This window comes from Bison bison, unplaced genomic scaffold, assembly GCF_000754665.1.
Source record: "Bison bison bison isolate TAMUID 2011002044 unplaced genomic scaffold, Bison_UMD1.0 scf7180017864522, whole genome shotgun sequence".
NCBI lineage: Eukaryota > Metazoa > Chordata > Mammalia > Artiodactyla > Bovidae > Bison > Bison bison.
Window position 1 is genome coordinate 2,366,210 of NW_011495073.1, and position 20,132 is coordinate 2,386,341.

Genomic DNA, 20,132 nt, shown 5'->3' on the forward strand with positions numbered 1-20,132 from the left:
CTGAAGGAGATCAGCCCTGGGTGTTCTTTGGAGGGAATGATGTTAAAGCTGAAACTCCAGTACTGTGGCCACCTCATGTGAAGAGTTGACTCTTTGGAAAAGACTCTGATGCTGGGAGGGATTGGGGGAAGGAGAAAAAGGGGATGACAGAGGTTGAGATGGCTGGATGGCATCACTGACTCAATGGACGTGAGTCTGAGTGAACTCTGGGAGTTGGTGATGGACAGGGAGGCCGGGCGTGCTGCGATTCATGGGGTCTCAAAGAGTCGGACACGACTGAGTGACTGAACTGAACTGAACTGAACTGAACTGAAGGTCAGAGCACACTGGTTCATATTTACATAGAAAACATTCAAAATACCCAAATGAACAATAAAAAGCTAATGAACAGAATAATGAAATCATTATAAAACATATTTCCTATGCTTGTAATGAGGGCAAGTTTAAAAACTTCAATTATCTTGTCCATTTCAATATTTAGAGATTATAGTCAACAAGTTTGTTTTAAATTACAGATTAACCATTGGTAAAATTTCACTAAACCAAAAAGAGATGCTTCTGATTTTGAGGAATACAAAAAAGCCAGAGCAATAAAAAATATCCATTTTTATCTTATGTGTTGTGTTAGCAAAATCTTTAAACATATCTATAAAAGAAAAATTCAAGGGTTCCCTGGTGGCTCAGCAGTGAAAATCCTTCTGCCAATGCAGGAGACTTGGGTTTGATCCCTGGGTCAGGAAGATACCCTGGAGGAGGATATGGCAACCTACTCCAGTATTCTTGCCTGGAGAATCCCATGGACAGAGGAGGCTGGCAGGCTACAGTCCATAGGGTCACAAAGAATCAGACATGACTCAGCAGCTAAACAACAACATAAAAAAATGTACAACATAAAGCTGTGTGTTTGCTTGTTTTCATCTCTGAGGTGTTGAAGGATACCTGGCTTTTCCCAAAATCCAGTTCTTACAAGCGTCCTTATTGTCTCTGTCCTATTGTGTTAGGATAGCTCATTTTTACTGCAATACCTCTTAGAATAGCAAAATAGCTTAACATGATTCCCTGGATATACAGCACAGGGCAAAAAGCCTCTGAATAGACTCTTAGCCCCGCTCCCTGTCACCAGGCTGCAAGATGCGCTCACATCCTCTGAAAACACTCAGGGGTCCCTAATTAGGGATCTGCTCAGTGGATTTGCCACTCAGGTAGGTGAAGGGGCAGCTGCCCTGAAACAGGAGAGAGATGCTGTGGTCCATCCACTCTCCTCTACCTCTAGACTGTACATGCCGGGGCTAAAGTCCAGGACTGTTTTCAGTATATGAAGAGAAAGTGGAATCAGAGTCAGCTTGAACAAAAGTGGGCATAGAATCTAGGCTCTATTTTGCCTCATTCACCCCAAGAAAGCTCTTTTTTATACCCAATTGGAACAAGTCCAATGAATTTGCTGTGTATCCTTTTGTGTGTGTTTGTAAAATGTATATTGTTTTGCGTGCCTGTGATCAGTTGCATCTTGGGAGATACTTAATTCTGTCTCTGACTCTTTTTACTCAGTTATAGTTTCTAACACTTTACCCCTATTGTATCAAACATGTGGCTCTAGCATGGATGGTTGTCTGCCGCTAGTGATCCCATGCATGTCTCAGAACCCCAGTACCCTCAGCTAAGAAACCAGGATAATCCCTGTACCAACAAGGCTGCAATAGGATTAGATGAGGTGATGCATGAAGAAGAAAAGGGCACCTAACAGCAGATAATATCTTGAGTGTAAAATTTGTACTCAAGCATCTTTATTGCCATAAAGATGCTTTATGGGCACCCCTGGATGTGGGTTTAGGTATGTCCCCCTCTGCTGCCAGTGAGGGTAGGGGAATTCTCTCCAGACAGCCCAAGAACTCAGGTTTATATGTCGCTTCTTGATAGAATCCAGTGCTGTAATTTAAGTTGGCACATCATTTCTTCAAGCTGGAAGTTTCTGGAAAGCATCACTCATGTATGCATGCTCTGGAAGCCTGGTGCCCACAGGAGCACAGGGCCAGGCTGTGTGTGGGGCCACTGGATTGTGCCAGGTGGGAAGGACACCCCAGCAACTGAGACCCACGGAAATGACTCTTTAAAGGCTCTCAGTAATTGATGAAACTTTGTAAAGTTGCAAGCATATGGAAAAACACCAACTTTAAAATGTAAACAGCTTATTTTAAACAAATTCAAAATCCATGTGGACCACAGAAAACCATCTGCAGTCCCTGTGACCTATTCTGAGTTCTCTGCTGTGCACATTCATGTCTCAGGGCCTCTGCACTGGCTACCTCTCCCCCTGGCCCTCAGGACACTCATTGCCTGGACCCTCCTCATGAGCCCTCTTTCAGATACCACGTCACCAAACACAGACAGGCATGGAGAACAGACCATATGAAAACCCAGGGAGAAGACAGCCATCTATACACCAAGGAGAGAGGTCTCAGGGGGAACCAGCCCTTCTCACACCTTGACCTTGGACTTCCAGCCTCCAGAATTAGATTTCTATTGTTTAAACTGCCCAATATATGGTTCTTTGTTATGGCAGCCCTAGAAAAGTAATGTAAGCACAGGGCCCAAAATAGTACAGGTTAGTAATTACTATGTTAAAACAAAAATCCTTCCAGATCAAATTCCATCAATCAATGTTCATATTATCATTATGATATCGTGGGATGAACCCCGGGTTTAGGAGAGACCTGATTCTCCCAGATAGATGAAATCACCTCAGAACCCTTGACAATGATTCTGTTCAGGACCACACTGACTCAGGAGAAAGGAGGCATATCCTCTATTATAATTTAAATCTTCACTCATTTGTTTATTTAGCCTTTCAAACTAGCTGGTAGGAAGCTCCTGAATCTTCACCCAGCATCTATGGCAGCCTCAGCCGTCACACCAGGCTCTGAGAAAAGCCCCTGATGAAGCAAGTCTTCTCTTATCCTTTACTCGCTCCCTGGCTTTCTGGACACAGGGGTGCAATGCTGCTTTCATTGTATTCACCTTATCACGTCTCAGTATCCGGGTCATACATGAGTGCTCGCTGACAGCTGCAGTCTCCGCATCAGAAGATGGAGCAGTGAAGTCAGTGTCCCCTTTGCAGGGCCACTGGCAGGGCCACTGACTTTGGCTAATTAGTGTGTTGATGGAGCTGCATCTACCGGGACTCATTGAACATCCATTTCTGATATTATTTTACCCAGGAAATGAGTAAAACACCACAGCTTACCACGAGACCATCTGGAGTCATCTCATTTCTTCCCCAACCAGCCATCAGCTGGTCTGTCCAGGCTGATTTTGTGGCTTTTCTCAGTCAAATGGATCACTGGCCACTGAAGACCACTTAGCTGCTAGTTAATCTGCTCTGAGGCCAGCCCTTCTCCCAGAACCAAGGCCTCTGGGATACACATGGGGACTCACATTGACTCCATGCCAGTTGGGTACTCTGGAGCCACATTCCATCTACCAACTCCTTCAGATAGCATCTGTGTCTGTGTGTTAGTTGCTCAATAGCATCTGACCCTGTGGACTGTAACCCACCAGGCTCCTCTGTCCATGGAATTCTCCAGGCAAGACTACTGGAGTTGGCCATTTTTACTTGGGGGTGTGATTACTGGTTTGATTGCTCTCTCCCCTTTTGATGCTCCCTTTTCTCCTCCAGGTCACCTCTATCTCCTCCCTCCCTCTTCTCTTCTCTACTTAACTCTGTGAAACTCTCTGGGTGTTACAGGCTGTGAAGAACACTTAGGGAATTGATTACTGGCTAGATTGCTCTCGCCCCTTTTGATTCCCTCTCTTCTCCTCTTGGTCACCTCTATCTCCCTCCTCCCTCTTCTCTTCTCCATGTAACTTTGTGAACCTCTCTGGGTGTCCCTCACTGTGGAGAATCTTTTCACCATTAACCTAGAAGTTTTATCATCAGTGCTGTATGGATGGAGAAGTCAAGAAGCTATGTAAGAATAAGACTGAAAGCCAGAGGCAGGAGGCTTAAATCCAAAACTTCAGAACACCAGAAAACTCCTGACTCTAGGGAACATTAATTGACAAAAGCTCATCAAAAGCCTCCATACCTACACTGAAAGCAAGCTCCACCCAAGAGCCAGCAAGTTCCAGAGCAAGACATACCAAGCTAATTCTCCAACAGTGCAGGAACATAACGCTGAGCATTAAAATACAGGTAGCCAAAAGTCACACCAAACCCACAGACACCTCAAAACACACTACTGGACACTTCATTGCACTCCAGAGAGATGAGATCCAGCTCCACCCACCAGAACACAGACACAAGCTTCCCTAACCAGGAAACCTTGACAAGCCACTAGTCTAACCCCACCCACAGGGAGGAACCTCCACAATAAAGAGGAACCACAAACTTCCAGCATACAGAAAGGCCACCCCAAACACAGCAATCTAAACAAGATGAAAAGGAAGAGAAACGTTCAGCAGGTAAAGGAACAGGATAAATGCCCACCAAACCAAACAAAAGAGGAAGAGATAGGGAATCTACCTGAACAAGAATTCAGAATAATGATTGTAAAGATGATCCAAAATCTTGAAAACAAAATGGAGTTACAGATAAATAGACTAGAGACAAGGATTGAGAAGATGCAATAAATGTTTAACAAGGACTAGAAGAAATAAAAAAGAGTCAATCAATAGTGAATAATGCAATAACTGAGATCAAAAGCATGCTGGAGGGAACCAATAGTAGAATAACTGAGGCAGAAGATAGGATAAGTGAGGTGGAAGATAGAATGGTGGAAATAAATGAAGCAGCGAGGAAAAAAGAATTAAATGAGGACAACCTCAGAGACTTCTAGGACAATGTTAAATGCCCCAACATTCAAATCATGGGGGTCCCAGAAGAAGAAGACAAAAAGAAAGGTCATGAGAAATACTTGAGGAGATAAGAGTTAAAAACTTCCCTTAAATGGGGAAGGAAATATACACTCAAGTCCAAGAAACCCAGAGGGTCGCAAACAGGAATAATCCAGGGCAAAACACCCCAAGACACATATTAATCAAATTAATGAAGATCAAACAAAAAGAGCAAATATTAAAGGTAGCGAGGGAAAAGCAACAAATAACACACAAGGGGATTTCCATAAGGATAACATCTAATCTTTCAATAGAAACTCCTCAGGCCAGAAGGGAATGGCAGGAGACACTTAAAGTGATGAAAGAGAAAAACCTATAATCCATATTACTGTACCCAGCAAGGATCTCATTTAAATATGAAGGAGAAATCAAAAGCTTTACAGACAAGCAAAAGATGAGAGAATTCAGCACCACCAAGTCAGCTCTTTAACAAATGCTAAAGGATCTTCTCTAGACAGGAAACACAGAAAAGTTTATAAACTTGAACCCAAAACAACAAAGTAAATGGCAATGGGATCATACTTATCAATAATTACCTTAAATGTAAATGGGTTGAATGCCCTAACCAAAAGACAAAGACTGGCTGAATGGATACAAAAACAAGACCGCTATATATGCTGCCTACAAGAGATCCACCTCAAATCTAGGGACACATACAGATGGAAAGTGAAGGGCTGGCAGAAGATATTTCATGCAAATGGAGACCAAAAGAAAGCAGGAGTAGCAATACTCTTATCAGATAAAATAGACTGAAATAAAGGCTGTGAAAAGAGACAAAGAAGGACACTACATAATGATCAAAGGATCAATCCAAGAAGAAGATATAACAATTATAAATATATATGCACCCAACATAGGAGCACCGGAATATGTAAGGCAAATGCTAACAAGTATGAAAGGGGAAGTTAACAGTAACACAATAATAATGGGAGACTTTAATACCCCACTCACACCTATGGATAGACCAATTAAACAGAAAATTAGCAAAGAAACACAAACTTTAAATGATACAATGGGCCAGTTAGACCTAATTGATATCTATAGGACATTTCACCCCAAAACAATGAATTTCACCTATTTCTCAAGTGCACACAGAACTTTCTCCAGGATAGGTCACATCCTGGGCCATAAATCTAGCCTTGGTAAATTCAAAAACATTGAAATCATCTCAAGCATCTTTTCTGATCACAATGAAGTAAGATTAGATGTCAACTACAAGAAAAAAAAAAACTATTAAAAATACAGACATATGGAGGCTAAATAACACACTTCTGAATAATCAACAAATCACAGAAGAAATCAAAAAAGAAATAAAAATATGCATAGAAATGAATGAAGATGAAAACACAGCAACCCCAAACCTATGGGATTCAGTAAAAACAGTGCTAAGGGGAAGGTTCATAGCAATACAAGCCTAACTCAAGAAACAGAAGAAAAATCAAATAAATAACCTAACTTTACACCTAAAGCAACTAGAAAAAGAAGAACCCCAGGGTTAGTAGAAGGAAAGAAATCATAAAAATTAGGGCAGAAATAAATGAAAGAGAAACAAAGGAGACTATAGCAAAAACAGCAAAACTAAAAGCTGATTCTTTGAGAAGATAAATAAAATAGACAAACCATTAGCCAGACTCATCAAGAAAAAAGGAGAAGAATCAAGTCAACATAATTAGAAATGAAAATGGAGAAATCACAACAGACAACACAGAAATACAAAGGATCATAAGAGACTACTATCAGCAACTATATGCCAATGAAATGGACAACTTGGAAGAAATGGACGAATTCTTAGAAAAGTATAACCTTCCAAAACTGAACCAGGAAGAAACAGAAAATCTTAACAGGCCCATCACAAGCACAGAAATCAAAACCGTAATAAAAAATCTTCCAACAAACAAATACCCAGGACCAGATGGCTTCACAGATGAATTCTACCAAAAATTTAGAGAAGAGCTAACACCTATCCTACTCAAACTCTTCCAGAAAATTGCAGAGGAAGGTAAACTGCCAAACTCATTCTATGAAGCCATCATCACCCTAATACCAAAACCAGACAAAGATGCCACAACTAAAGAAAACTACAGGCCAATATCACTAATGAATATAGATGTAAAAGTCCTCAACAAAATTTTAGCAAACAGAATCCAACAACATATTAAAAAGATCATACATCCTGGCCAAGTGGGCTTTATCCCAGGGATGCAAGGATTCTTCAATATTTGCAAATCAATCAATGTGATACACTGCATTAACAATTTGAATGATAAATATCATATGATTATCTCAATACATGCAGAGAAAGCCTTCGACAAAATTCAACATCCATTTATGACTAAAAAAAAACAAAACCTTCAGACAGCAGGTATAGAAGGAACATACCTCAACATAATAAAAGCCATCTATGATAAACCCACAGCAAACATTATCTTCAATGGTGAAAAATTGAAAGCATTTCCCCTAAAGTCCGGAACAAGATGAGCTTGCCCACTCTCACCACTACTATTCAACATAGTTTTGGAAGTTTTAGCCACAGCAATCAGAGAGGAAAAAGAAATAAAAGGAATCCAGATTGTAAAAGAAGAAGTAAAACTCTCACTGTTTGCAGATGACATGATCTACACAGAAAACCCTAAAGGCACCACCAGAAAATTACTAGAGCTAATCAATGAATATAGTAAAGTTGGAGGATATAAAATTAATGCTCAGAAATCTCTTGCATTCCTATACACTAACAATGAGAAAACAGAAAGAGAAATTAAGGAAACAGTTCCATTTACCATTGCAATGAAAATAATAAAATACTTAGGAATAAATCTACCCAAAGAACAAAAGACCTATATATAGAAAACTATAAAACACTGATGAAAGAAATCAAAGATGACACAAATAGAGAAATACACCATGTTCATGGATCAGAAGAATCAGTATAGTGAAAATGAGTATACTACCCAAAGAAATCTATAGATTCAATACAATCCCTATCAAATTACCAATGGTATTTTTCAGAGAATTAGAACAAATAATTTCACAATTTGTATGGAAATACAAAAAACCTCGAATAGCCAAAGCAATCTTGAGAAAGAAGAATGGAACTGGAGGAATCAACCTGCCTGACTTCAGGCTATGCTACAAAGCTATAGTCATCAAGACAGTATGGTACTGGCACAAAGACAGAAATATAGAGCAATGGAACAAAATAGAAAGCCCATAGATAAATCCACGCACCTATGGACACCCTATCTTTGACAAAGGAGGCAAGGCTACACAATGGAGAAAAGACAATCTCCTTAACAAGTGGTGCTGGGAAAACTGGTCAACCAAGTGCAAAAGAATGAAACTTTCTAACACCATATACAACTTCTAACACCATACACAAAAATAAACTCAAAATGGATTAAAGATCTAAACGTAAGACCAGAAACTATAAAACTCCTAGAGGAAAACATAGGCAAAACACTCTCTGACATAAATCACAGCAGGATCCTCTATGACCCACCTCCCAGAATATGGAAATAAAAGCAAAAATAAACAAATGGGACATAATTAAACTTAAAAGCTTTTGCACAACAAGGAAACTATAATCAAGGTAAAAAGACAGCCTTCAGAATGGGAGAAAATAATAGCAAACGAAACAACTGACAAAGAATTAATCTCAAAAATATACAGGCAGCTCCTGCAGCTCAATCCCAGAAAAATAAATGACCTAATCAAAAAATGGGCCAAATAGCTGAACAGACATTTCTCCAAAGAAGACATACAGAGGGCTAACAAACACATGAAAAGATGCTCAACATCACTCATTATCAGAGAAATGCAAATCAAAACCACAGTGAGGTACCATCTCATGCCAGTCAGGATGGCTGCTATCCAAAAGTCTACAAGCAATAAATGCTGGAGAGGGTGTGGAGAAAAGGGGACCCTCTTACACTGTTAGTGGGAATTCAAACTAGTACAGACACTATGGAGAACAGAGTGGAGATTCCTTAAAAAACTGGAAATAGAACTGCCATATGACCCAGCAATCCCACTGCTGGGCATACACACTGAGGAAACCAGAATTGAAAGAGACACGTGTACCCCAATGTTCATTGCAGCACTGTTTACAATAGCCAGGACATGGAAGCCACCTAGATGCCTATCGGCATATGAATGGATAAGAAAGCTGTGGTACATATACACATGGAATATTACTCAGCTATTAAAAAGAATGCATTTGCATCAGTTCTGATGAGGTGGATGAAACTGGAGCCTATTGTACAGAGTGAAGTAAGTCAGAAAGAAAAACACCAATACAATATATTAATGTATATATATGGAATTTAGAAAGATGATAACGATGACCCTATATGTGAGACAGCAAAAGAGACAGAGATGTAAAGAACAGACTTTTGGACTCTGTGGGAGAAGGCAAGGGTGGGATGATTTGAGAGAATAGCATAGAAACATGTATATTACCAAATATGAAATAGATCACCAGTCCAGATTTGATGCATAAGACAGGGTGCTCAGGGCCGGTGCACTGGGATGACCTTGAGGGATGGGATGAAGAGGGAGGTAGGAGGAGGTTCAGGATGGGGAACATATGTACACCCATGGCTGATTCATGTCAACATATGGCAAAACACTACAATACTGTAAAGTAATTAGCCTCCAATTAAAAAAATAATTACTTAAAAAAAATACTGGAGTTGGTAGCAACTCCAGGGGATCTTCCTGATTCAGGGATCAAACCCACATTGCAGGCAGATTCTTTACTGTCTGAGCCACCAGGGAAGCCCTCAGACAGTGTCTGACCTGATCAAAATACCCCAGCAGAAAAGAATTCCATCTCAACCCAATTTAAAGTTAGAGCAAAGGGAGTTTTGACATGCTATACAAACTCTCCTCAAAGTGTTCTCCTTTGGGTAAAATAGGCAAACACAACCACAAGAACACTAACATTCATAAAAGCTATAGCTTTTCTAAGTTCTTATTCGCATTTCTGACAAACTTTCACCCAAATACAAAAGGGTTTTAAAATCATGTATCAGAGTTTGTGGCTAAGACTGACCAAAAAGGACCTAAAACAGTGGTAAAGAACTTGCCTGCCAATGCAGGAGACACAAGTTCAATTCCCAGACTGGGAAGATCCTGTGGAGAAGGAAAAGGCAAGGCACTCCAATATTCTTGCCTTAGAAATCCCATGAACAGTGGAGCCTGGCGGGCTACAGTCCATGGGCTCGCAAAGGGTTAGACATGCTTTAGTGACTAAACGACAACAACAAAGCACTGAGTGCAGCTTATCATTAGATAGATAAGTTAAGGTGAACTTGGAGAACTGACTTCAGTTGCTTTCCTCAGCTTTTTAAGGTGGAACTCCATTTCCCTTAATTACACAATAAACAATTTTGCACAAAATTCATGCGAAACTCCTAGATCTAAGGATTCATTAACCAACTTCTTACTCTAATAAACTAAGAAGCAACATTTTCTAGTGATCCCATTCTACTCTGGTCTTCATTATTTCTTTAAACATCATCAGTGCAGTGAAATGTCATCCCCTTTGATTTCTGAATTCTTTTTTCTTGTTCTAAATATAACCAATGTGCTGATGGTACAGCTATTAAGAATTTCCAGGGAACTTCTTAGAAAACAGAATTACTTTTCTTTTTGCTTAGCAAATGCTTTTAAACATTTAGACTTAGATTTATTAAACATTTAAGAATAAAAACATAGAAGCAAATGAATTACAAATATGTACTAAGGTTAATTTGTATTGTTTTTTTTTTTGTTGTTAATACTAGGTAAATTAGATCAGATATTTTCTCTGTTAAACTTCTCTTGTGCCAATATGTTCTAGATGACAGCATACGACAGGGTAAGATTTAGTAAGAACTCTACCCATTGTGCAGAAATGCAGGCAGGCAGTGTTTTTTGTGTTTCCCCAGCAATGTCACTTCACCTGCCAGGTTTCTTTCATATGAACTTGTCTAGGAAGCAGGGTAAATTGCATGGTAATTGACATCTAGTGAACAGGGAAACTTACCACATGGCAGAGCAGTCAAAATTCACCAAGAGCCATTTGTGGGGATTAAAGTTAAATGAATCTGCAAACTGCCAAGGAATAAGAACAACAAAAAGAAAACACTTCAATTATTAATGCTTAGCTAAAACAAGACCTCATGCATAGTAATTAACAGTTTGTATTCTCAAATAAAAATTGTCTGATCAGTCAGACAGAATGGGAATCAGGTGAAACTGTGGGGTCTGGGGCTCATGGGCACTTGGGCAGCTATCCCAAGCTACCTGAGCCTCATTTCATCCATTTCAAATCCTATCTCATGAAACATGAAGCTAATATATCTGATTCTGGGCTGAGGCACAAAGGGAGGAAAAGCGCTTTGGAGCCAGAGAATCTGGGTTGGCATCTGGGCACAACTGCTTCTCTGTGTGTCCGGATGGGAGTCCTGCTTTGTAGAAAAGTCATGAGATAACAGCCGTGAACGCCTCAGCATGGGTCCTGAGGGTGATGCAGAAACTGTCTGGTGCAAACCCTGTAACTGCTCTGTTGTTGTAGGGCCATACAGGTTGGGGAGCCATGTGATGAAAAGTGGCTGTGATCTCAAGCAGCTCTGGTTATGTCCAGAGAACTGGTGAGAGCAGTCATTGGGCAGGGCTTATAAAATGACGTCCCAGGCGGCCCTAAACCAGGCTTTGCTCATAGAGGGCGAGGGGAGGGACTCGTTGAGCTGGTAGGGCTGTACCTTGGGCACCCTGCAGGGCACACCCACAGAACCAGAATTAGACTGTGGTCCACTGGGCATAAAAGGTACCAGGTTGTCGGCTGGGAAAAAAAGCACAAGCTAAAAGCTGAGAGTTATGCTTTATTTGACAGACTTTCCCAGGACTCCAAGCCCAGAAGACAGCATCTCAGGTCACTCTGAGGGACGGCCCTGAAGAGGGAAGGGGGAGGCCAAGCTATATAGGGGTTTTTGCAACAAAGATCAGGTAGTTGGAACATCAAAACATTACTGTCAATTAAAGGAAACCAAGGGCTTCCCTGGTGGTTCAGTGGTAAAGAATCTGCCTGTAATGCAGGAGATGCAGGGGACGAGGGTTTGATCCCTGGGTCAGAAGCCCACTCTGGTATTCTTGCCTGGAGAATCCCATGGACAGAGGAGCCTGGCAGGCTATAGTCTATAGGGTCGCAAAGAGTCAGACATGACTGAAGTGACTTATCACACAGGCCAAGGAAACCAAATATGTCAAGTTAAGGAATTTAGGGCTTTTCTTTGTGTGGGAAGATGCATGAGTCTGGGCTCAATGAAATCATTACCTTGATGGGCATCTCAGCTACCTAGGGCCAGTGTGCTGGGCATTCCTATCCCGAGTCCCCACAAGGCTCACTTTCGGGGGCGGCTGTGAGGTGATGTCTGGATGGCTGTAACACCCTTTATTTACTGATGTGGCCGCAGCATTTTTCCATGGGAATTTATGTGAGGGATAGGAATTAGATAATATCTAAGGCCTTCCTAAAAATATATGCAAAAATAAATGTGTTAATCCTAATTTGGTGTGGGGCTATCGCATTTGGATCAAGGGATGCATTTCAAAGACCTTGGATAATATAAAACACACAGAATTTCAAAGCATATGAAAGGTCATGGGATTTCTATCATCCATGAGGATGCCCACCCCCAAGAAGCAACACAAACACACTTTATAGTTCAGTGGGCTCTCCTGCTTTGACACTGGTGAATCCCAATTTGTTTTTGAGGAAAGTCATAGTTCTACTTTTCCACATAAAATGAGATGTTATTCATATTTTATGCTGTGTACTTTCAATTTTGCATAGTCCGAAGTCACATAAAATTTATCCACACTTCAAACTACTAGACTATTTGACAATCGGAATTTTAATTCACAGGTGCTATGGAAGAAAATTGGACTGATTCAGCTTAGAAAATACTTTGTGCATGTTTCCCAAACTTTATGAACTAGCAAAGTTCTCAGAGTATACATACCATGATCAACAATAGGAAATGAAAATATCGTAACTAATATACAGCAATCAGGATCAGCCCATTTTTCATTGAATTGACTTCCCTGGTGGCATTGACTTCCCTGGTAAAGCATCTGTCTACAATGCGGGAGACCCGGGTTCGAGCCCTGGGTTGGGAAGATCCCCTGGAGAAGGAAATGGCAATCCACTCCAGTACTATTGCCTGGAAAATCCCATGGACAGAGGAGCCTGGTAGGCTACAGTCTATGGAGTCGCAAAGAGTCGGACACAACTTCAATTTTCACTTTACCAATATGGATGTAATAGAGCAACAACTGTTCTTGTTTCTCTAAATATTTTCTTCGTTCCAAAGACACCACATTCATTATACTCAAAACAGTGAGAGGATCTCTGGACACCAGTGGTAACAACTGCCAACAACTGGCTCTAGGGTCACTCGTCAAGTTCAAGTGTCAACCTATTTTCAAGTAGGACAAATAAGAGATTTCAACCAGAAAGACTGACTAGGGCAGTCTGTGTTTTCACTGACTTTTCAGAGCACGTGCCCCTGGCTTGTCCTCTGGCTGAGTGACAGGACCTGAGTCCACCTGAGGCCATGTGCCTGCATCTATAATTGAAGCAGGTGACGACAGTGGCCATGCCGAGACCCCAGTTGGGAGGAATCTCCTGGGGGGAAAGCTTCAAAGTCTTTTGAAGGACAAAGGCTTTGGGACACCTCTCCTCCATCCTGACGAGTGGGGGAGCAGGAGGGGCCAGGCGGGGCCGGAGGGCAGACACTGGAGCTGCTGATGGCCACCTCACCCCTCCACCCACTCTAGGGGCGCAGATTCATTTCCCTCCAGGTTCCAATAAAAAGCAGAGTTGAGAAAGAGGCAGGAAATGACAAGGAGTTTCATTTGTTGATAACGAGAAACAAAAGGTGAAAGAAGGGCTTTGTTTGCTGGGAATTTCATTAGTTTCCTCCTGGGGGCTGATCTCTTTAAACCTCTGGGTCTTTCGTTACCCACAGGGATGTTTCTTCCTGCTGATGGAGAGGAAGGCGCTTATCAGCAGGGCTGGGCCGGGTAGACAGGATATTACAGTCCCTTATCTGCCAGCTGAGCAGCCAGCCCTCCCAGCCCAGCGACCATAGGAGGTTGGATGGTGTTACTCATTGTTGGGTATGAAACCCTATCTGATACTGATAGGAACTCACTGCAGAGAGGTGCTGCCCCACCTCTGCGGTGGTCTGACAATTAGACACCCACCTCATGAAAGTGAAACTTTGAGTTGTTGGTTCATAAGGAAGAGAAGAGTGTAGTGGGAACAGATCATGAAATTCTACACTAGACACTCAGAAAAGACCAGGCCTTGGGAGGGGCACATACATCCTGATGGATGCTTTGCCCCTGATCTCTTGAGGTCCCAGGGGAGGGAGACATTCCCAGTAATATGTATCATCACACACAGGACCACAACAAAATGCATTTACAAGGTGGAGAGATTTCTTCTTCATTTCCCAGCACCAAACACCCACCTAACTATCAGCCATGAACTACAGGAGTCAGTGTGAGCACCCTGTTACCAGAACTTCTCATGTACTTTCACCCCTTCCCAAGATTTCCAGAGGCCTCCATGTACCCTCGAGGATTGATCTAAGCCTTTGCACACATTCAGAGATCAATAAGTAATTACTGAATGAATGAGTGAATGAATGGATGGATGTGATGGAGGCATAAACCAGAATGCATCTTTATTCATTAGTGACAAAAGGCTTACTCATTTCAAAGATGAGAATTTTGTATTATATACCACTGATACCTACTTTTCTAGTATTATGGCGTTATGAGAATTCAAATCAGTCATTAGGAAATTGATTGGCAGCAGACAACAGATCAGAGAGAGGCTTGGAGGGACAGTCTCTCCAGGCTGTAGTGAGAAATGAGAACAACATGTACTGTGTGCACAGCTTGCTGTGTGTGGGTGCTGCTTCTCAGCGCTTTAAATATGATTAACGCTTCTGACTTTTATAATAACCCCTCAAAGGAGGCTTGATTACGAAATCCATTTTGTGGGGTATGGAGAGGTTACTAGCCTGCCCAAGGGCTCAAGGCTGGTCTTGGCGCAAAGCCAGGATGCAAACCAGCTGTTCAATCCCAAGACAACACCCTTGATTCCTGCACCACATGAGGCCATGGTCTCCAGAAACCCCTGTCTCTGAGCATGAAATCATTACTGACAAAGCCTGCTGCTCTGGGCCCTTCGCTGCATGTACATCTGAGTCCCTGGCAAGAAGGAACCTCCTGCCCTGCGAGCTGCTGACAGTGAAAACCTGCTTGGGTCTGGAATAATTTATTAGGATCTGTCCCTAAGATCATCTCTGTGCGTTAAGTCTGCACCCTGGAGAAGCAGACCATCGGTCAACCATTTTGATTGCTGTTTCTCAAAAGAATCAGATGTTTTAGGAGGCATTTCAGGCCATATATTCCAAATTCTGAGTGTGCGCAGGACATTTAAATGCGTTGATGGCTGCTCGTTCCATCTCTATGAACGTGAACATCATGCTCAGTCACATGATCAGAACACGACTGTGACATTGACCTAGATTGAATAGAATGGTGGGCTGGTTTTTAAAAACTACCCATTGATCTGAAATGCATTAAGATTTTATTTTCTTCCTAAATATTTCCCCATCATCTTATGAACTAAAAATCTATCCTATAATGACAGCTCTGCCCAGGATCTGCAGACTGAGAAATAGTATGAACATCAGGTTGTCTTCTTTGAGAAGACAGTTTTTGGAACCAGGAAGGTTCTCACCCCCTGTCACAGGGAGGTGTAACTTCTAATCATCACAGAAATGGGTATGGAAATGACTTGCTGAAATGAACCACAGTAGCGAAAAATTATAAAGACAAATCACTGATCACAGTATATATACCTTTTAAAAATGGTCTTGCTGATTTCCTGCCCATTGAGCTCGTCGCAGAGCACTGACTATGTGTAACTGATTCACTTTGCTATACAGCAGAAACTAACACAACAGTGTAAAGCAACTACCCTCCAAAAAAACTTTAATAAGTAAATAAATAAAAGTGATCTTGTTAAAGAGAACACTCACCTCCACGCCATTCAGAAGATGCCGGAACTCAGGGCAGATGAAGGCACTGCCTGCGTAGGCGGCGTCCACGTGCAGCCACAAGCCCTCCTTGTGACCTGAAGCCCAGAAATGACCTGTGAGTTCTTAGAGGGATGTCCCCGTGCTGGAGTCAAGCACCTGTCCCATCCCGACACCTTTTCAACATCGTCTGTCAATAGCGTTTGTCGGTCTGATGTCTGCATCCCTGACAGGCGGTGATGCTGAGGCAGCACCCCTTCATTGTTGCTGGCCCGACAGCGCCGGGCACGGGGACCAGTAAGCAGCACGTGCATGGAGGCGAGGGGAGCACCTGGACTTTCAGAGTTGACCCTCAGGCCCAGCAGAGCTCCATGAGACCAGCATATCCCACTCGCATCCCACTGTCTACATCAACTCCAGGTATGCACTCTGCTCTGCTCTCCCCGCCTCACTCACTGCAAACTGTCTTTCCAATTCTCTGGGCTCTGAAGCCCTTCCCACAAGCATCTCTTGAGGTTGGGACCAACCACAGTCCCCACTGGTCTCTCTACCCTGCTCCATCTCCACAGGAAGTTCAGGCACCTATTTTATGCTTCCTGAATCTTCTCAGCTCCTTTCATGAGTGTGAATTTTATGTTCCAGCCATGCTAGAAGGGCCTCACAGTACAGGAACCTTCTAGCATTGAGCTGGGAGGGAGTCCTGTCTGAACGTGCTCCTCAATTCACGTGCATCTGGGTTCAAATCCCTCCCCCAGGTGCCCAGCTGCCATGTGGCCTTCCTGCCTGCCGTGCTGCACGCTCCTCTGCTCTCAGCAAATGGAGATAAAGCAGCACTCAGACCCTGAGGGATAAACCAGATGACACTCATACTGTACCCATCACAACACTAGGGCAGACTCAGCGAGGAATGACATGATCACTGTGACTTTCCCCAGCCTCAGCACTGGGTGCTTCCCATGGCTGTGAAATACGCAAGCAGGAGAGCTGGTGGGTCTAGATCAAGGGGTGGGCTCCTTCCTTTATGGGGGCAGATGCTGCCTCAGGAGACCTGGATCAGGGCACCCTTGCAGGGGCCGGTCAGGACCTGCCAATGCATCTGTGCAGGTGAATAGATTCACAATTCACTTTTGCCTGCGTGATGCTGGTTCATCACACACAATGCTATGAGGAGTGAGGAGCAGTTCTGAATTCTGCTGATAAAAGATGGAAGAGACATTTCAAAGCCGTGATTCAGTTTGAACTTCAGAATGGAAGGAACGAAAGCCCTCAGTTGGATTAAGATCAAATGTGTCCTGGGACAATGATAATTAACACAGAGGGTCACAGTGGGTGAGGCCTAAAGTGCCTGCCCCCGGGTGCCCTCAGAGCCCCCACAGATGTGGCTGTGTGCCAGAAAGGGCACGAAGTCTTAGGAGAAATGGGATCAGGAAAGGACGCAATGGCCAGCACCGCTGCAGGAATGCTCTCCTCTGTCGCTGCTATAGCTCAGTTCTACTGAGGGAGGGAGGAGCTTCAGACACGCGTACAGGATGGACACAAACTCTCAGGGCGAGTTTGGGTTCTCTGTGGGGCCACGGAGGCTGCTGTCAGAGAACTGCATTTTCTGCTAGAGGCACCTGGGTAGAGTCTGACAGATGCCAGGGTCTGTGCCCAGCTCAGGCAGACAAGGCAGGAAGGAATATAGCCATGAGGGCAGGAGGAGGGGGATGGAGTTCTGGGGACCCCTCAGCCCTCACCCCGTGAGAAAGATGCTTGTCACACAATAAAACCACAACCCCTTTCCTTAGCTGGGCCTCACCTGGGAAGACGAGGAGAGGAGATCTGACCTTAGACCCCAAGGAGGGGGCTGGAATGATGCCAGCCCCCAAGGCTATGTCACTGCAGAGAGTACAGGAGATCTCGGAGTGGGCAGTGAGTGGGGAAAGGCAGAGGGGCCTCAGGTGGGAAGGGGGTCCCCAGAAAGAAGGCTGCAGAGAGAACTAGCCTCACCCCAAGGAACTCTGGCCTTTGCCCTTGGCTCTGGGGAGGGGAAGGCTGTGTCTGCTAGGACTCATCCCCCAGACAGTGCAACAGCAGGGTTTACAATGGGGGCTTTGGGTCACTTCATATCAGTTCTGAGTCCTGGAGGACTGGGAACTAGAAGTATTCACTGGATCTCCCAGAGGGGCCAGGAAATGTAGGCAGCCTCCCGGCCAGCGTGCGACAGCCCAGGGATACACCCTGACTGACACTACAGGCTGAGCGAACATCCCTGGCAGGGAGGGTCCCACCCTGTGCCTACCATCCTGCTGTGGGACTGGAGGACCTCACAGGCGAGGATGACCAGAAGCCCCCAGGCTGGACCACGCCCCACTCTGCCCCGGGCACCTCCTCTCTGCTCCCAGGTGTGGAGTGTCAAACCCGCAAACCCGAGGGAGGAAGCCCTGACCTGGGAACTGGTGTCAGGACCAAGGGCAGCTCTGGGGGACTGGCTTCCCTCCAACTGTGAACTTGGCCTAAAACTCCTGCAGACAAGCGAAAAATCATAAACGACAAGGGATTCTTGTGGCAATGGAACCATTCAGCACCTTGACTGCGGTGGCAGATACATAAACCTATACCAGTGATGATGAAATTGTCCCAGGCTTAATAAACACCCCCTACACACAAATGAGGACAAACGTAATTGGGGAAATCTGAATAAGAGGACCTCCCAGATTGCACTATGTCAATTTTCTGGTTGTGACATGTATTGCAGTTTTGCAAAATGTTACCATCAGAACAAACTGGGAAAAGTATACAGAGGCTGTCTACTATTTCTGATAACTGCACATGGCTCTGTTGTTCATTTGCTAAGTCATGTCTGATTCTTTGTGATCCCATGGACTGCAGTACTCCAGGCTTCCCTGTCCATCACCAACTCCTGGCATTTGCTCAAACTCATGTCTATCGAGTCAGTGATGCCATCCAACCATCTCATCCTCTGTCATCCCCTTCTCCTCTCACCTTCAATCTTTCCCAGCATCATGGTCTTTTCCAACAAGTTGACTCTTCGCATGAGGTGGCCAAAGTACTGGAGTTTCAGCCTCAGCATCATTCCCTCCAAAGAAATCCCAGGGCTGGTCTCCTTCAGAATGGACTGGTTGGATCTCCTTGCAGTCGAAGGGACTCTCAAGAGTCTTCTCCAACACCACAGTTCAAAAGCATCAATTCTTCAGCACTCAGCCTTTTCTATGATCCAGCTCTCACATCCATAGATGACTACTGGTAAAACCACAGCTTTGGCTAGATGGACCTTTGTTGGCAAAGTGATGTCTCTGCTTTTTAATATGTTTGTCTAGGTTTGTCATAGCTTTGCCTCCAAGGAGCGAGCATCTTTTAATTTCATGGCTGCAGTCACCATCTACAGTGATTTTGGAGCCCAAGAAAATAAAATCTGTCACTGTTCCCACTTTATCCCTTTCTATATGTGATGAAGTGATTAGACCAGATGCATGTGGCTCTATCATTATTTCAATAAATATTTCAATTGAAAAAGGAAAAGACTAAACATAAACTCCTGCAGAAGGAACTTCCGGATACCCTTGCTGAGTGGATTCCCCATGGGGTTCTCCTCTCTCCATGAGGAAAGGGAGAGCCAAGGACCACATCCTGAGTCTCATATGTGATTATCCAACAGCACAACTTGCCTTGCAGCCTCTTCAAGTACTGAGGGTATCTGTAGGAGTCAGGGGTCCTGGAGACCCCATGGCTGGAACACAGGAGTTGCACGCCCCAGGACCAGGCCCACCCAGCACCCAGGTGAGGCTGCCTGGACAGAGAGATTTCTGCTCCGCCCACAAAGGAGGAGGCTGCCTCTGTCCCTCTCGAGCCCCTGCTGCCTGCATGTTTCCTTGCAAGGCTTCCATGGCCCCACGGACAGAAGCGGCAGACCTCTGGAACTGTCTGCTGTGTCCTCAGCAGCCATTCCATCCTGCCTGCCCTGTACCCCGTCCAACACCCCCGGGACCTCCACCTCAGCTTCCCACCTTCATACCTTCTGTCTGTCTGCCTTCAACTCTCTGCTTTCTGTTTCTTACCCTTTTCTCAATAAAATCTGCCAGGAATTTCCACTGATCACTCCAATGTGACCAACTGAAACAGTCTCACTGGCAAATTGTTTCA

General features: G+C 43.8%; 1 protein-coding gene across 2 annotated transcripts in view; it reads right to left on the minus strand.

Annotated features, from left to right (window-relative positions):
• DDC (dopa decarboxylase (aromatic L-amino acid decarboxylase)) overlaps positions 1 to 20,132 on the minus strand; it is a 104,433-nt gene that overhangs the window by 27,954 nt on the left and 56,347 nt on the right. For both annotated transcript variants that reach the window (XM_010831047.1, XM_010831048.1), the window contains exons 8-9: positions 15,993 to 16,087; positions 10,916 to 10,983 (exon numbers count right to left, since the gene is read on the minus strand). In XM_010831047.1, the coding sequence (XP_010829349.1) occupies positions 10,916 to 10,983; positions 15,993 to 16,087 (163 nt within the window). The remainder of the gene's footprint in view (positions 1 to 10,915; positions 10,984 to 15,992; positions 16,088 to 20,132) is intronic.